Source organism: Melitaea cinxia, chromosome 24, assembly GCF_905220565.1.
Source record: "Melitaea cinxia chromosome 24, ilMelCinx1.1, whole genome shotgun sequence".
Lineage (NCBI taxonomy): Eukaryota > Metazoa > Arthropoda > Insecta > Lepidoptera > Nymphalidae > Melitaea > Melitaea cinxia.
The window spans coordinates 8,270,643-8,290,101 of NC_059417.1; the positions used below are offsets into that span (position 1 = coordinate 8,270,643).

Genomic DNA, 19,459 nt, shown 5'->3' on the forward strand with positions numbered 1-19,459 from the left:
TCTTCATACTTTAGTTTTTTATACCAGTGATCGCGCGGTGGTCGAAATTCGACCATGGTTAATTAAAATTATACCTAAATTTAAAGATTATTAAGGTTCTGTTGTCAAAGACTATACTTCAATAATAATCATAAACAAAGAGTATATGCGTGTGTGTGAAATACCAATGTATTAACGTGTGTAATGTATTTTTATGCATAATTTAAAAAAAATAGCTTTCTGCGCTCCTCCTCTATATAAACTATAAGTGTGCGAAATTTCATATGTTGGTACAAAAGAGAAACAAAGTTTTTGTAATATTAATAGATACTTAAACAAACAATATATACCAAGAATTTACAAGAAACTCAGCAGTCTTTTAAAACGTCAACCATTGTAAACTTAGCCATCTCTCCACTATACTTCTGTGTTTACGTCTATAGGCTACGGTAATCGCTTATCATCAGGTGAGCCGTGAGCTCGTTTGACGATCTTGTTTTATAAAAAAAAAACCCTAATCAATAACTCTATCTTGAACCGACTAAGATGCTTTATCTACTAATTAAATACTCTTCAATGTTAATAAACCTTATTTACTGGAAATTGTAAACTAATTTATGTCGAATATCTTAAATAAATTGTGTATGACGTCTTTGGGGCGTGTCAGTGACGTACTTTGATGAAGGCACTGAAGGATAAGTTAGAAAAATTACAATTTATACGTATATAGCTGAACGCTATTTTGTCTGGGTAGAAAAGTTACTATTGAGTGTCGTTTTTAACTTTTAAATTATATATTTTGCAAATAATACAAATATGTCAAATCAAGTACCTCAATACTAAGTTTCATAGTTTTTTTCATCTCATATTTCTACCACTTCAAGTCTTTTTCGCTATAAAGGTACAGACATACAAACAGATAGAGTTACATTCATATTTACAACCTAAATAGAGATATGATATGAATATAAAATATTCTTTCTCATTTCTATAGGAAAATTACCTAACACATAAGATATATTTGCAAATATATAATTAATTAAGTAACCAAGTCTGACTTATATCATAAGTATATATCGTATAACCCCAATTAACACCTGGAACAAGCAGCAGTGACAAACAAAACAGATAGATGTAGGCAGCAGGTAGATATGGATATTATAGGGGTTTATATTTGACTAGAAATCTATGACTATCCCACCATAGTATAAAATAAAGTGTCTTCCCGCTGTCTGTATGCTTAGATCTTTAAAACTACGCAACAGATTTTGATGTGAATTCTTTAGTAAATAGAGTGATTTCAGAGGAAGGTTTATGTGTATAATACATGCATTATATAGTAGAGGAACACTGATAGTTTTAGATGTTTCTGATGTGATGTCGTAAATGAACACTTTTTTGCGCATATATTATATTTATTTTATATTTAGTATCAGCATTGCACACATGCGAAGCCAGGGCGGATCACTAGTTTATAATAAAAAATAATATTTAAAAAAAAACAAAAAACCCGCCTGCGTGAAGAACAACTAATAGAAAATCAACTGAAAAAGCTGGAACAAGATAAAAATTCAATATGCACACAAAGTCAGCGAAATAAATAGAAACAATATCAAACATTTTGTGCTGTACATTTAAAATATATTAATACGGTAGTCCTTCGAAACTTTATGCAACGTCGTAGATAACATGCAGTCGGAGGCATGAAATTGAAGGATAAGTCGAATCTTTCTCTCTTTGTGCATGTCTCCGATTGCATGTTATGTACGACGTTGCATAAAGTTTCGAAGGACTACCGTATTAATATATTTTAAATGTACAGCACAAAATGTTTGATATTGTTTCTATTTATTTCGCTGACTTTGTGTGCATATTGAATTTTTATCTTGTTCCAGCTTTTTCAGTTGATTTTCTATTAGTTGTTCGTCACACAGGCGGGTTTTTTGTTTTTTTCTTTAATTATTATTTTATTTATGTCTTTTTAGTCAGACAAATTACGTAATCGGTTCAATTCATTAAAACAGTTTACATCATGTGGTTGATTAAGTAATTTTTTAGGGTCAAGAGAACTGATAGCAAGCCCGGAGAAAGATCTCACTCTGCTCAAAGCAACGTAAGCCTGACCTTTAGCAAATAGGTGACTGCTTAAGTCAACAACTATTAGTTTTAATATAATGAAATTATTATTAAAATTATTTGTTTGTATTTGGTATTATGTATTTGTTATTGATTTTATTAATGTAATTGTAAATTGGTGTGACATTTATTAATTTTTATTTGTAATTTTAATTATATGTTTTTTTTAACCATTGTATTTTATTAGAAAGGCTACACCCCGAAGTTGATCGTCACCTAGGAGAGGAGTTTGGCATGGCATAGGCGTGGGAAAGAGCAAAGTCCACATTTTTTAAACTTTAATATTGTATTTCTTTATTAGTATAACGGTAATAATAATCATGATATACCTTTTTAAAATCCTTGTATTGTGCCCTTCAATTTGATACCCATATTGTAGTATTCGAGAAAAATTTTTTTTTTCATTAACTACAATGGCTTCGCGCAGCCGCCATGTTTGATTTTTTTAATGTCACCTATCTAAGAACACTTGGGCAGCTAAGACGAACCTAACGATACCTCAATTATGTAAATCCGTTCAGCGGTTCTGGAAATATGAGGTAGTAAAGAATATTACATACAAACATACATACATACATACATACAAGATACGCGCGAAAAACATAGCCCTTCCTTGGCAGTCGGGTAAAAAGAACTTGATAGCTAAAGCTAATTATTCGCATGATTACATAAATCCTAAAGATGTGTGGATTTATTTATGTAGTATTTCATGCAAGATATAATATCTACACAATACACACATGGTTGTTCCTAAAGTAAGCACTTTAAAGGTAACAGCCGACTGGTATATCTACATTTTTTTTCGATAAACACACCTACAAATAATACATATACAAATAAATATTTATATTACAGCCATAATAAAGTGTTAAGTATCCTGACTCCATGGATTACGCAAGATAAGGGAAATGATTACATTATTCATAAATATTGCATCAGCCTGGCGACGAGTATGGGAACGCTGAATCGGCTCAACGTGACCTGCAGTTGCGACAAACAACGGAATCAAGTTCACGGCATTTTTACCTCACTTTCTGTTCTCACATCGAACACGATTGTCATGTAATATTAATTTTTATAAATTGTAATTGTAATAAATAAATTAGTTGTAATAATTTCGGTTTTTTTTGCAACTTGTCTGTCGGACTGACATAATTGGCGCAGTCGGTAGGATCCTCGAGTTATCCTAGTGGTTATCAAGCCCGTTCGAGGACCCGAATCTACACGTCGTGACCTTCAGCAAGCGTATCCAGCCATTGATACAGCGAGGAAGCCGAAATGAAATTCATGTGAGTACATTAAAATCTTTTTAGTGGATTGCTCACTCCTAATTTTAAGTCCTGTGTTATATAATATCCTTCCAAGATTTTCCATCCGCGAGAATCACGGAGCGTTAGGTTAGAGAATAGGGTTAGTAATAGGAATAGCGTTCAAGATTTAAATAGGAAAATTAGTTTAAATAATTCAAAAGGGGAAATGGCTGACTTAGATCGCATTTTTAACGCTCTTAGATTAGTACCCGAGTTTGATGGGAATGTCAATGTGCTAACTAGGTTCATACATTTATGTGATCAACTAGTAGCAGAATTCGTTACAAACCAAGATCCACCCAATAGACTTTCCGAGATTGCTCTTATTAATGGAATATTAAATAAAGTAACTGGCGCCGCGGCCCGATTGATCAATTCGAACGGAATCCCATCAAATTGGGCGGGCATACGAAAATCTCTCGTCAATAACTTCTCTGATCAACGCGACGAAACCGCGTTATATAATGATTTAGCTTTACTATCACAGGGGTCTGACGGCCCTCAGGAATTCTACGAAAAATGCCAAAATTTATATAGTACGATAATGACCTACGTTTCACTGCATGAAAATGTAGAAACTACAGTACAGGCAAAAAGGGAACTTTATAAAAAATTAACCTTACAAGCTTTTGTACGTGGTCTTAGAGACCCACTAGGTTCACGAATTAGATGTATGCGACCGGAGAGTATCGAAAAAGCCTTAGAGTTCGTCCACGAGGAACAAAACGTCGTATATTTACAGCAACGTAATAGCCAATTACCAGATAAGAAAACAGCACCGATACCTCAAATGACGCCTCAAAAACCCGTACAAAGTTATAGCATACCGCAGTTTAAGCCATTCAGTTTTAATATGCCCGGGCCATCTAAGAACTCGTTCGTACAACCAATAGTTCCGCAAGGACCCCCACAATGGCGACCTAATTTTAATAATCAAAATCCGGCGGGTCCCACACGTACTCAACAAATATTTCGCGCTCCTCCTCCTAATTATAATCCGAATAATGCATTTAGATTTACACCGCGTAACGCTGCACCCCAATTTGGTTATCAACATCCAAAGCCTATGAGTGGTGTTAGTCATTTTGTACCGAAACAATTACCACCTAGTAGTGCGCTAAGAGATGACTGGAATAAATCGGGTAACCCTTCTCATAGCAATTATATCAAAAATAATCAACTTAATTTTAATGATTGCACTAACTATTATGATTATAGCGATTATTACTCTGATTATTACTCTTACTACGAACCTAGCGAATATTATATTGACAATTATAATGATATTGAATATGATCAAAGCTATCACCCGCAACTCGAAATGGATAGTATTCCATCTAATAACGACGGACCAGCCACTATAAAAGAGGATTTTCGGGATGTTCAAAAGTTAGAAAAACCAAAATAGAAGTAAATCTTCAAACACAGCGCCAACTACCATACTTGCAAATTAAAAATCCTCCTTTAAAGTTGCTGATAGACACAGGCGCTAATCAATCTTTTATCAGTCCTAAAGCAGTCGAAACTTATTTTAGTAACGTAAAATTAAACTACGATCCTTTTGAAGTCTGTAACGTACACGCAGTATCACATAGTGATTATTCAATAACCTTACCTTGTTTCTCAGAATTAAACGATAGCGACTACATTACACTCTTTGTCTATAATTTTCATGATTATTTTGATGGGTTGATAGGATCCGATTTGTTAGATAAGTGGGAAGCTACCATTGATTTTAAGACTAAATCGTTAATAACGAAAAACGCGTCGAATAACATACGAATTTACGACTCGCGAAACGCTAACTTGTATGAAGATATCATACCCGCTAGTTCCTCTAAATTAGTCAGGTTACCGATTAATACCCAAGACGGCGAAGTCATTATTCCCGAACAGGTTATATCTAATTGCCACATAAGTGAATGTTTAACTACCGTAAAAAATCAAAGAGGTATATTGGAAATTCATAATCCTAGTCGCAGCGATGTTATTTTCTCCATGAACCGCCCCGTATGTGCGCAGCTTTATAATGTTGAGTGCATGCGTACCGAACATGCGTCTCAGCGCGTTAAAGAAGTATTATCGCGATTACGTACTAATCATTTGAATGAAGAAGAGCGCGTTAACCTAGAATTGCTATGCGAGCGTTATGCAGATGTATTTTATTTAGAAGGGGAAAACTTAACCTTTACTAATAAAATAAAACATTCGATTAAGACCACTGACGAAACCCCTATATATACAAAAAGTTACCGGTATCCCTTTGTACATAGACAAGAAGTTCGAGATCAAATTAGCAAAATGTTAGAACAAGGAATCATTAGACCCTCAGAATCGGCATGGAGCTCCCCTATTTGGGTTGTCCCTAAAAAGGTGGATGCCTCAGGCAAGACTAAATGGCGACTAGTAGTAGATTTTCGGAAGTTAAATGAGAAAACCTTGGACGATAAGTATCCCATACCAAACATTGCAGATATTTTAGATAAATTAGGTAATTGTCATTATTTTTCGACTCTAGATCTAGCGAGTGGTTTTTATCAGGTCGAGATGAACCCCTCAGATATACCAAAAACAGCTTTTACAGTAGAACATGGCCATTTCGAATTCTTAAGAATGCCCATGGGTTTGAAAAATAGTCCGTCCACATTCCAACGTGTCATGGACAACGTCCTCAGAGATTTACAGAACACGATATGTTTAGTGTATCTTGATGACGTCATCGTATTTTCTACGTCATTACAAGAACACATGGTAAATTTAGAAAAAGTATTTAAGCGATTACGCGAATCAAACTTCAAAATTCAAATGGATAAATCAGAATTTCTTAAACTCGAAACAGCTTATTACTTCAATCAGGGTTTAGAATAGGACACAGCACGACTACTGCTCTTGTCAAAGTCACCGAGGACATCAGATATGGCATGGATAACAAAAAGCTTACTGTTCTGACTTTATTAGACTTCAGTAATGCTTTTAATACGGTAGATCATGACGTACTTCTTAGTACCATGTGTTCACTTAACATATCTCCATCAGTGATTGACTGGTTTCGTAGTTATCTACAGAGGCGCCGGCAGAGAGTAAAGATGGCAATAGATCTTTCCTCTTGGTCTAATTTACCTGTCGGTGTGCCTCAAGGTGGCGTCTTATCACCTCTTCTATTTGCCATTTTCATTAACAACATCACGAATAACATTTCTTCTCTCTACCATTTGTATGCAGATGATTTGCAGATCTATGCTCAGTCTGACCTCGAAAACTTGCCTGGGGCTATTACTATAATTAATAAAGATCTTGCTGCTGTGGCTGAATGGAGTCGCTGTTATGGTCTTAAATTAAATCCAGTGAAATCGCAAGTTATAGTATTGGGTAGTCGGGCTTTTATTTCGAGGATTGACTGGGCTGCTTTACCTCCGGTGCTCATCAATAACACTTCCATACCATATAGTAAGTGTGTTAAAAATCTTGGCGTTTACATGGACGAGAATATGAACTGGACAACGCAGATTAAAGAAGTGAGTAGAAAAATGTTTTCAACTTGGCATTCGTTAAGACGCTTACAATACATGCTACCGACTTCTACTAAAATTGCACTCGCGGAATCTCTTTTCCTGTCTTATCTCGACTATGCCGATGCGTGCTATCCTGACCTTACTGAACAACAACTGACAAAACTTGAGAGGCTCCAAAATTTAGCTATTAGATTCGTATTTTCTTTGCGAAAATACGATCACATATCCGATTTTCGTAAAAAGCTCAAGTGGTTGCCAATCCGCTTTCGCCGGAATACTAGAATGCTGGCGCTGCTTTACTATGTGCTTAAAAGTCCCCGGGCCCCTGAGTATCTAAGAGAAAAGTTTGTAGTGCGTGAATCTGACAAGGCACTGCGCTCGAATGATACAACTACGCTGTATATTCCTATCCATCATACTGCTTTCTACAATTGCTCTTTTACAGTGCAGTCAATAGTTCTGTGGAATGCTTTGCCTAAAACTATTAGGGAGGCTAAAACTCTTACATCATTTAAGAAGCTACTAAAAGATTTTTACCTAAATTGTTAGTGAAAAGCTGGTCTGTGTTAGTAAGTTTACTCGTAGTTATTCGTAAATGTGCTGTCGATAATTATTCAATATTATATTTATGATTAACTACTATCTACTTCATAATTAATGTAATAGGTATGTATTTATTTGTGTATATATTTTACGATAAAGCATAATGTAATGGGTATGTATTTATTTGTGTATTTAACTGTTTATATATTTATAATATATACTATTTATTTATATATTATATTTATAATGTAATGGGTATGTATTTATTTGTGTATTTAATTCTTTATATGTTTATAATATATACTATCTATATATATATATATTATTGTATTATTATTAGAATGTAGGATCTACTTTGTTTTTAATTTTTTTTGTTTTGCCTTTTGATAACCCTACTCTTTTTATTTTAAAATCTCCTCTACCCCAAGGTTGTCTGGAAGAAATCGCTTACCTAGCGATAAGACCGCCTTTGTGCATAGTATTGTTTTGCAAATTTTATTTTTAAAGATGTATGTTATGTAATATGCACAATAAAGTATATTTCTTCTTCTTCTTCTTCTTCTTCTTATTTAGGACATGTTATTAGTGAAGACGGTATCAAGCCAAATCCAGACAAAATATTTGCTATTAAAAATTACCCACTTCCGAAAACCCCTACTGAAATTAAAAGATTTTTAGGCCTTCTTGGTTACTATAGGAAGTTCATCCCAGATTTCGCTAAGGTAACAAAACCCATGACACAATGTCTAAAGAAAGGATCCAAAATTACAATGGATCAAGATTATATTCAATGTTTCGAAAAATGTAAGATGCTCTTAACTAATGATCCTATATTAAAATATCCCGACTTCACCAAAGAATTCATATTAACTACGGACGCGTCTAACCTAGCTATAGGAGCCGTATTGTCACAGGGAACTATAGGTGCGGATAAGCCTATCGCTTATGCCTCTAGGACTTTGAATAGTAGCGAAATCAATTATAGCACCATCGAAAAGGAACTCCTTGCGATCGTATGGGCTACAAAATATTTTAGACCTTATCTCTTCGGTAGAAAATTTAAAATTGTAACTGACCATAGACCCTTACAATGGGTAATGAACATTAAAGAGCCCAATTCGCGTCTTACTCGATGGCGACTTAAATTAAGTGAATTTGATTTTTCAGTAGTCTATAAGCAAGGAAAGTGTAACACTAATGCTGATGCACTATCCCGTATCGAACTACATAACGAAGAGGTTAGCTCCGTAATAGCTAACCCCACTGAAAAATCACCTTCGCTAATGGTTAACTCAGATACTGATACAGTTCATACAGACTCTGAAAATCCTATATTAGAAATACCTATATCTGACTTTCCACTTAATAAATATCATAAACAAATAGTTCTAACGGTAGTTGACGATATAAAAAGTCGTCCTTCATTTTCCAAGCCTTTTGAGTCACATATAAGGACACATATTCAAATTTCTAAAAGTAACCTTGAAGAAGATGTCGTAAACGCAATAAAAGAATATGTCAACCCGAAAGTAAAGACAGGTATCCTCATAAACCCCCCTTTAGCCATGTATGATATTGTCCCCGTAATCCAAAATAAATTTAAAAGTGCCTCTATGGATTTAGTTTTAACAAAAGTAGAATTAGAAAATATTAAAGATTACCTTAAGCAACAGGAAATAATTCGTAATTACCACGAGGGAAAAACAAACCACCGTGGAATTAACGAGTGCTACTTATCCTTATCCAACAAATACTATTGGCCTAAAATGAAAGAGCACATAGCAAAATACATAAATGAATGTAATATTTGTGGCCAGGCTAAATATGACAGAAATCCCATAAAACAAAGATTTCACATCGTGCCACCACCAACTAGACCTTTTGAAATCGTACATCTCGATTTACTAAGTGTTGAGTCACAAAAATATCTTACAATTATAGACGCTTTTTCAAAATATGCTCAAGCATACTTTTTAAAAGATTCGACAGCCATCAGTGTCATACAGGCTCTTTTAAATTTTAGCACGCATCACGGGCTCCCCATGACTATTGTGACGGACAGAGGTCCTGAATTTACGAATCAACTTTTCTTGGAGTTTATTAAAATACACAAAATTCAACATCATAAAATATTAGCATCTACACCCAATGAGAACGGTATGGTGGAAAGATTACATTCAACACTATTGGAACACCTACGCATTTTAAAATTAGAAAATCACGGTGAATCTGTTATAAACTTAATGCCTTATGCAATTTTAGGATATAATAGCTCTATTCATAGTTTCACGAAGTGCCGACCCTTAGATATAATTACTGGTCATCTAGATCCTCGCAATCCTTTAGATATAAACTTATCGGAAAATATATTACAGTTATATACACAAGAACACCGCAATAAAATGCAAAAAGTCTTCGAAATGATCAATGAATTTTCTCTTCATGACCGTACTCGTATAACGGAAAATATAAATAAAGACAGGGAACCCGAAGAAGAGTACTCCCCAGATCAACGTATATTTGTACGGAACCCAATGGCCAACCGTCAAAAATTAGCCCCGAGATATACAAGTGACACAGTCTTAGCTGACCTGCCAATACACATTTATACTAAAAAGAGACGGGGGCCAGTTGCTAAGTCTCGGTTGAAGCGAGTCCCTAATAGTAGTCGGTTGTTACAGGATTGTCCTTCTGATCCTGAGCCCAGTACGAGCGGAAGACATAACTCTGAATAATTTGGATAGCGGACCCGGAATCTTACCCTTCTTGTTAGGAAAAACAAAAATCATTTCTCATTATCATTCTTTCATTCAACCCGTTAACCTAGATATTATTCGTAGTAATGTTAATTTAGTAAAGAACCAGTTAGATAATATTTCGCCTCAGTTTCATAATAAAACTCTTTCTTTATATCAGCCTCACATCGAATATCTGTATAGTAAGGTTAAAGAGTTATCCGATCAAGTAGAACTGTTTCAATCTCATCGCGCTAAACGAGCCCTAATCGATGGGTTAGGTTCGGTAATAAAAAGCATATCTGGAAATTTAGATTATACCGACGCGATTCGCTATGATAATGCTATTAGGTCTTTACAAGAAAACGAGAATAAAATTGTTACGGAATTAAATAATCGTGTTAGTTTAAATAAACATTGGATGTCAGAAAATTCAGAAATTTTAAATAAATTGACTCAAAATCAAAATAAAATTAGAGAAGTTGTCGATGAAATTATGTTAAATAATGTAAAAAGCGAGAAAGATTTAGTTAAATATGCCCACTTAGCTCAATATCTTATAATGCTAGCAGATAACATTGACTCCCTATCAAATGAATTACTAAGATTAGAAAATTTATTAGCATTTATACGTGCCAAAAGCACACATTTTCTTATGTTTAAGTTAGAAGTATTTCATAGAATGATAGAACAATTAAATGCACTCTATAGCAGAGAACAAACACTGAATATTAGTTTTAGAGAATATTTCGATATCGTTAAGTTAGGTTACTATTATAACAATCAAAATTTGGTGTTAGTATTTAAGCTCCCAGTCGTGTTTCCTACTACTTATAACCTCTACAAACTATCCATAGTCCCGAATAAAAATAATAAAACATTAATCCCATCCTATCCCTTCCTAGCAATTCACGATAAAGATTTTATGTACATAGAGGCAGAATGCCCGAAGTCCGGCCAGTACTATCTTTGCGAGGATAGCATCAATCGACACTACAAGAGCCAAGGCGACTGTATCCATCGTCTAATAACTACGCAACAAATCGACGAATCATGCCAATACACTACTACCGAGCTGAAGACTGAAGCTGTAGAAGTACTCGACGACCGCCACTACGTAGCAAGCTTCCCTGTACCCACGAAGATCCGCATGTCCTGTACTGAAACTCAATATAATACTATAAAAGGCAGTTACCTCATTATAATTCCAAAAGGATGTATCGTACAAACGCCGGATCTAACACTAACGAACAAGGACGACCGACTGAAAGGGCAAGTTTTGAAAATAATGAACATCCCCTTTGCAAACAGAACCATCGAAAACTTCGAAACTCGAAGACTGACACTCAACTCCGCAGATCTTCACAGCCTCCATGTCGCTGCTAAAGAAATATCTATGGAAGCACCGCTGACTCTAAACAACGTCGATCTGCATAGCGTATACTATACTATAACGCCGCTATACTTAGTACTATTAGGTGCAAGTGTACTGGGTATCGCCTTCATATTACGAAAGTACGCGAAGCAGCGCTCATCAGAAGTTACAATTGAACGTGCGAATGGCGAGATGGAACGAGGCAACGTTTATGCAGAGATTGCTACCAATACGAATTCGACTCTACCTGGATTATCAGCGCTATTCTCAAATCAATCTGCGAATAGTCGCTGATCTTTGGGAGGGAGATGTTAAGTATCCTGACTCCATGGATTACGCAAGATAAGGGAAATGATTACATTATTCATAAATATTGCATCAGCCTGGCGACGAGTATGGGAACGCTGAATCGGCTCAACGTGACCTGCAGTTGCGACAAACAACGGAATCAAGTTCACGGCATTTTTACCTCACTTTCTGTTCTCACATCGAACACGATTGTCATGTAATATTAATTTTTATAAATTGTAATTGTAATAAATAAATTAGTTGTAATAATTTCGGTTTTTTTTGCAACTTGTCTGTCGGACTGACATAATTAAAGTATAAATATTTATTATTATATTTATAAATATTGAAAACACACCATATGAACAAACACATGAAATACCGCCAAAAATGGTTGAAAATTGCAAAAAAAACGGATTTACATAAATTATATATTTTTTTAACTAGAACAACTATGTTTCTCGTGTATTTTAATGTATTTACGGGTTTTATTATGGATCTGATCAAAGGTACAGAGCAGTTTTTTGTGATCCCTGTGTAATTAATAATTTAATGTGTAAAATATAAACTCGTTTCAAAGGTGTCTTGAAGCCTTTTTCAATAAAGTTATGTTTGATTTTGATATGAGTATTATGTAAGGGAAGAAGATAACAAACAAAAAGTATCAGAGAAAAGCTTGATTGAATTCTGAATCATTGACGTCATTGTTTTTACGATGAGTCGTCAGTAAAAGAAATATGTGGATGTTTGTGCAGCAGATAAAAGCTGCATTTTTACGGCCAGCAATTGAAGCGATTAAGCTAACATTAAGCGATCATTACCGCCCAGACACATCTGCAGGAATAGAAGAACTACAAATATCCATAATGAAGGAATGATTGAAGGAGAGTAGAATGCAGTTTTTATTATAGATATCACTAGGTTGACTAATAAGGATACTGTCCCCTGATGATAAGAAGTTATCATACTAATTTTAGCAACACCTAACGTTGGCGACTCCACACGCTACCCTCCCCAGAAGGTCTGACTATCTCTCTCACAACAGAAACAACACTACTTATGATCAATTTTATTTGGCTGTGATCTTCTATAAGGTTGAGGACTTATCTTAGTCGAAATGCTCAAAATATTGGACAAGATATCTTCTCTTCATCTATTCTTACGTACAGATAGAAATTAATGTATAATAAAAATGTATTCAGTTACTTCTAATGCCATCTGTAACTAAGACTTGCAGGCTTTAATACTCTATTAACTTACTACAACGGAAAATCACTTTATATTTTACAGACAGTTAGAAGCCTACAAATGCTAAGCCGTATTTTACGTCTAAGCTCACAATAAATGCTCTTATATGCTCTATTTATTAACTTCGACATTTCTTCTTTAAATATAACTATTATTCCGCCTGCGGTTTCATCTTTATGGACTACATGACTTTGGCTGTTCCATTATATCCCGTTAAGATATAGCTTAGGTATTTTGCTCGGCGATAACGTGGCATTCTGCTGGTGACATTATTTATGAATCCGTTCCAGCAGTTTTTCAGAGTATTCACGTCAAACAAATAAAAAGTGAAACATTTTGTTTTCATAATATTATTAATACAGAATTACAAATAGGACAAATTCGTTGAGAGTTATTTCTTAAATATTTGTAGTTATAAACGTACGCGTTATTAAATTTTAGATTATACTAGTAAAATATAAGTTTTTTTTTTTTGATAAAAACGTAAATGATACGTATAAAAATAAATACATAGATTACAAATATACTCGAGGCGAGGATCTAACCCACAAGCTCTTGACCATAAAGCAGGATCACTACACGCTGCGAAACCGTGCTAGTACCGAACAGTACTATATTTATTTGGTTATCCTATAGCAAACTTCAAAAAGGTTTAAGACCTGTTTCATTGGCTGCTGATAACGCTATCTTAGACTCTACAATTACGTTGTAATAAAAAAAAAGAAAATGTGTAAGTAGTTCCACGTTTGTTATGTTCAAGGTGTGTGTTCTTGAATATAGTAATTTTTAAATATGATTTTACTAGTTGGTTAATCACTTTATTCATACCACAATTATATGTGTGAACATTTATATCACAGATCTACTTAAATAAAGTTCTTATTCAATGTTCTCGTCGAACGGATGTTTATAGTTAGTCAAAAATAAATATTTGTCTTACAAATATTATTTATACAATTTCAGCTAGGCATGTTTATAAACAGTGACTGACAATACTTAGAACGTCAGAACGTCACATAACGTTCATTATCGTGACTAACGATGACACAATATTGCTAGCTCCGTCAAGCTTCATCTAAACCAAACCGGTCTAGCCTCGGTTTAAAAAAAAAATAATAATAATAATGCTCCCTTTATATGTCGCAATGGCAGTCAATGGATGTAATTTTATAGCCTTTTTAGCCTTTTTCGATTAATGGGCTTTCCACGAACTATAGAGTTTTCTATAATTATAAAATATATTTATTGATTCTGCGGCTACCAAAATCCTTAGTATCTTCTCCATTTTACGTGACATTGTCAAAATTATCTGTACGGTTTTGAAGTTATAGAAATCCATTGATTTAAATGAATTAATTCATTTTATAGCAGGAGCGATAACGTCAATTAGGAACTGATATTTTTTTATTTTTTAAATTTTTAATGTTTCAATTATCTTTATTAATTTTGCGTCATAAGCAGGGCCTAATGAAGACCAAAAATACGACTAACAACGTCATTTTTACCAAATTGCTCATTTGTTGCTTGGTAACGAAAAATAAACACAACACATTTACCATCGTTAATTTATCAAAGCAACTTCGAAGCCAGACATCGAACTGAGCGTTGACGCGGTAATGTATTGCAGAGGGGAAAATAGCTTACAAATTACGTTGGTAGAACATTACTCACATGGGGCAAATTGCAAGAAAATAGGTGTATATATATGCATGTAGTTTTTGGATGATGGAGGGGTTTTTATTCATTCGTATAGCTCAAAATTACGATTTAGATAAAAGAAATTTATACTATTTGCTACTCGAATTCCGTTCTGGACCGCTCCGGGAGGCTCTGGACAACCGCTCTGGTAAAACACCTACGGGTTGCGGTGTACAAATATTCCTTTCCGGTTTGGATGTCTGTCCTTGTGGGTCTCTCCACCGTGCCTGGGCGAGCTCGTTAAGCCATCGGTCGTGGTTGTTATCATAAATACCTGATAGCGATCGGTACTCATAGTATAGGAACATATTTACCAACCCGCAGTGGAGCAACGTGGTGGATTAAGCTCCTATCCTCCTCCTACGTGGAGAAAAAAGGCCTATGCCTAAAAGTGGGATGATACAGACTGAATGCATTATTCGACTGCAAAAAAGGAGAAGATTCTTAATTCGACTGTATTTTGTTAATATATGATAACTTTTTACTGGGTGAAGCAATTTTGATGATTCTTTTTTTAATCGAAGTTGGTGCTTGTTATGTGGTTCTGTATAATTATGATGTGTGTGTGTGTGTGTGTGTGTGATCGAGACTTGACGAATACTTTTTGAGTTATACCTAATAATACGTATTTAATTGACTATTTTTTCAACTACCTTATTATTATTATTATTAGTATTACTTCCTTCTCCTACAAGAGAAAGAGGACTATGCCCAACAGTGAGACATTACAGACTGAATAGGAAGATGATTTTTCTCTTTTGCGAGCAAACACAATTATTTATTTTTTGTTAAAACTAATTCAAAGATGGCAAAAATGCTTACTCATGCGGTTACCGTAGCCTATACCTGCAACACAAGAAGCATCGCAATCGCATAGCTGACCCTACCCTCAACTCTTTCCTGGAGCTTAACCTCCTAATAATTATTAGTATACCTCAATAATTATAAGTATAGCTTAATATAGACTATTTAGACAAGTAGAGGAAAATTAAATGCAGTTCTTTAATTGCATCGTCTAAACTCTCGTATACTTTACGCTCGAACTACTTAATTGACATTAAACAGCAAACGCAAATAATTAATGTTGCCATATCTAAAATTTAATCATAATTATGTGAAATTTTAATAAAAAAGGTCATGTTCTTGTTAAATAAAATATGGAAAATTTTTGATAATATATTTAGTGATTATAGTGGAAATCAGTGAATCGTTTTAATGTCTATATGAAGGTTACCATCTATTTAAAATTCCCTTAATTTGTACAAATTTTTAAAAAGTCCTATAGTTTTTAATGTGGATTCTAAAGTAGCTTGGAATTTTCACAATTAACCTATAAGATTAAACCATTAAGTAAAACATTTTAAACGAAAATTCGTTTTTGATATTTAGCTTAGCATTTTTGATTTTGAGCAAATATTATTATATAATAATTTTAAAAGTACAAAAAAATTATTTCCCTTTTTATCTTACAGAATTTCACCAGAAGCAGTCTTGGCAAGAAAGGTCATTTTACCCAAATTTTCATGTTTTAATATTTTTTGTCGATATGCGACAGTATATTTTTCAGTCGTAGATGATTAAGACAAATAGAAAACAATTATATGTATTTCTTTACTTGCATTCTTCAATTGATAATAATCGGATTACGAAGAAGCGTAGACATTAGTTTCAATAAGTAATTGTTCATTTATATACCACTACAATTGATAGTAGCTAGGTTTTATAGATTACGAACCGTCATTTTGAAGTTAGAAGGTTAGGCTTATTTTTTTTTGTAACGAAATTATGTCGATAAACGGTCTAATTTAAGTTAGATAGGTAAGGGTTATTATTTTTTTTTTGTAACGAAATCATGCCGATAAACGGTCAAATTTTGAGCTTAGATAATTCGACGGTTTTAATCTAAGCCTTAACATTGATAATTTCTTAAAAGGCGACATAAAAATACTTATTATAAAGAATAAATAATTATTTTGTTGATAAAGCAGGGTTTTTTAACGAATAAGGTTTTACTTTAAGGTATTTTTTTTTAATTTAACATTTGTGTTGAAAAATGAGAAAAAAAGAAGAAAGTGGTATTTTTTTAATTTGTCTAAAACAATCCTTGGGCTCCAGACAATAAAACTTTAAAATTAGATCCCGCAAAACGCAAGACAGTTTTTCGCTGAACCTTGATCTTTCAGCATTTTCATTGAAAAATAAATTAAATCGAGACTTACATCGCTTCTGCTTTTCAAAGTACTTCTTTTAGGTCGTAATAATACATCCTTAAAATCTAATTTAACCTCATTTATAATATTAGGCATTATCACTGTCACTCAAGTTTATTTGTAAATTAAAAATCCTAATGGACGACGCGCCTTCCCGCGCGCGGTATCGACTCAACTGCTCGCTATGTAAACTGTTTGCCAAGTTCTATTTTTATATTTCCCTTGCGCTGTTGATATTATAATTATAGATAGCTTAGTGAAAATACTAAATATTCGACAAATCAAGTGTTTCAGAAATATTATAATATATTATTTTATTGTTTAAACAATGGCTTCGAATGTAAATTTTTAGCAATATTTCACAATTCGAAACGGAATCCTTGCTAATTTACTAGGCTGATTACGCTTGATTGTTGATTAGACTTATATCTTACTTTGATTATAACTATAATATATTGAAACATAAAAAGAATATACACTTTAATGTGTTAAAAATTAATATAAATTTGGATTACATAAAATGTTTCAATTAAAAAAAAACAGTGCAAAAGCAATTACCTTTAAAAACAATATGTAATTTTAAAATTTATACGTCGAAATGAAAATATATTTTCCCACTGATTACGGTAATAATTTAACACATGACAACACAGACTTTACCGTAACGTGACAGTGACGTCACAAGTGCGCACAGAAATACTCGCTTCAGTCGCTAGGTGAAGGTTATTAGAGAAAACGAAAATTTTCTCCTTCGTATCACGTAACAGATAATAAAAAAAATGTTTATTTATTCAAGTTTTTATATATTTTTTCTTATTGAATTAACAATCAGCTGTTGGTAACGCGCATGCGTCAATTGAAGGCTACACAACTAGACAACTTTGAAAGATATCGTTTAGGTAGGAAATTAAAAAAAGTTTGAATGGATACGAAAAATGTTATAACCGGTAATTCGAAAATTTGATTATTTTATACTATAATAAACATTTTAGATTTGTAGAGCGAGTAGTCGCCATAATGCTAGCCATGACAGGTTCGATTTGTTCAAGTCATATAAATATTTGTATGTGTACAAGTATTTGTTTCTGGTCTTGTTGTATGTCCTTGTGGTGCCTCACAGTGTTTAAGAAAACGCGTAAAATCTACGATCGTGGTCGTTATCATAGACATCTGATAGCAATTGTTCCTCACACTAGGGAATATATCCGCTAATCCATAGTGGATTAAGCCAAGGCCTTTTCTCAGAGCGGGACATTACAGCTGATTAAGTTTTGGTTATTTGCACTAAAATTGATTTTTGTCATAGTAATAAAAAGTCTTCCTTTGCTTAATCATCACTATAATTACCTTTGCTTTTCGTATTAGTTCAATCTATTTTTACATTGCAATAGGTTGGCAATTAGGGTATGGTTCACCTGATGATAAGCGACTATCGTTCGTATTGACGCCTTTAACTCTAGGAACATTGCAAGCGCTTTGCTGACTCTAACCTCGACTCTCCCCATGAACTCATGATAGCACTATTATTTGGCTGAGATCTTTTAGCTGAGGTTTTAAGGTGAGAAGTAATGAGGTTGCTCAATTTCGAGCAAATTTTTTCCTGCCTTGCCCTATCTCAATGAAGATGAATTTTGTACTATTATTATTATCGTAAAAAGGTTTCATCAAATTGGAAAAATAAATTTTTGATGTTATTTATGATGATACAAAATTCTCCTGTTTTGTACTAGTCGACAAAAATAATCTACTTGATGGCTCTGAAAACAATAGCCACTTTGATATCAATATTGGGATAAGGAGGACGTCGAAAATAGGGTTGATATGCAGAAGTTCACTTTTTCATTTAGAAATTGAACTGTATAAAATTTTCTGATGGATATTTAAAAAAATGTAAATTCATATTATACAAACAAACTTCCTTTTGTGTCTGTGAAAGCAGTGGCGTAGCGTAGTTTTTTACCACTAGGGGTAGGGGAGGTACCCACCGAAAATTTGTCGCCCCTACCAATTCAATTACTTTATTTTTACCAAATCAATTTAACGCACTTACTGCAAGCCCAATTTTCATTTTGTTCCTGAACCGACTTCAAAAAAGCACGAGTTTCTCAATTCTCCTGTATTTTTGTATGTGTATTTGGAATAATTTTTTGTCTTTTTTTGAAGAGCTATGTATACTAGATGTCTATATTGTAAATACCTAATTAAAAGTTAAAACTACGTACAGTAAGTACATACTATTTCTTAGCTATGTACTTACTAGAAATCAGTCAAATGGAAGCTTATGTTAAGCAACATACAGACAGTCGGTCTGGTTGTCAGTCGTTGTGGGTCTCCCAGCGTGCCTCGAACAGCATGTAAGCTGTCGGTCCCGGTTGTTGTCATACATACCTGATAGCTATCGTTACTCATAATAGAGAAAATATCC

At 33.8% G+C, this 19,459-nt stretch overlaps 1 protein-coding gene across 2 annotated transcripts in view; it reads right to left on the reverse strand.

Moving 5' to 3' along the window:
* Positions 1-17,221, reverse strand: part of LOC123665418 (GMP reductase 1-like) — a 39,444-nt gene extending 22,223 nt beyond the window's left edge. For both annotated transcript variants that reach the window (XM_045599729.1, XM_045599728.1), the window contains exon 1: positions 17,044-17,221. In XM_045599729.1, the coding sequence (XP_045455685.1) occupies positions 17,044-17,130 (87 nt within the window). In that variant the 5' untranslated portion in view covers positions 17,131-17,221. The remainder of the gene's footprint in view (positions 1-17,043) is intronic.
* Between the last annotated feature and the right edge of the window lie 2,238 nt (positions 17,222-19,459).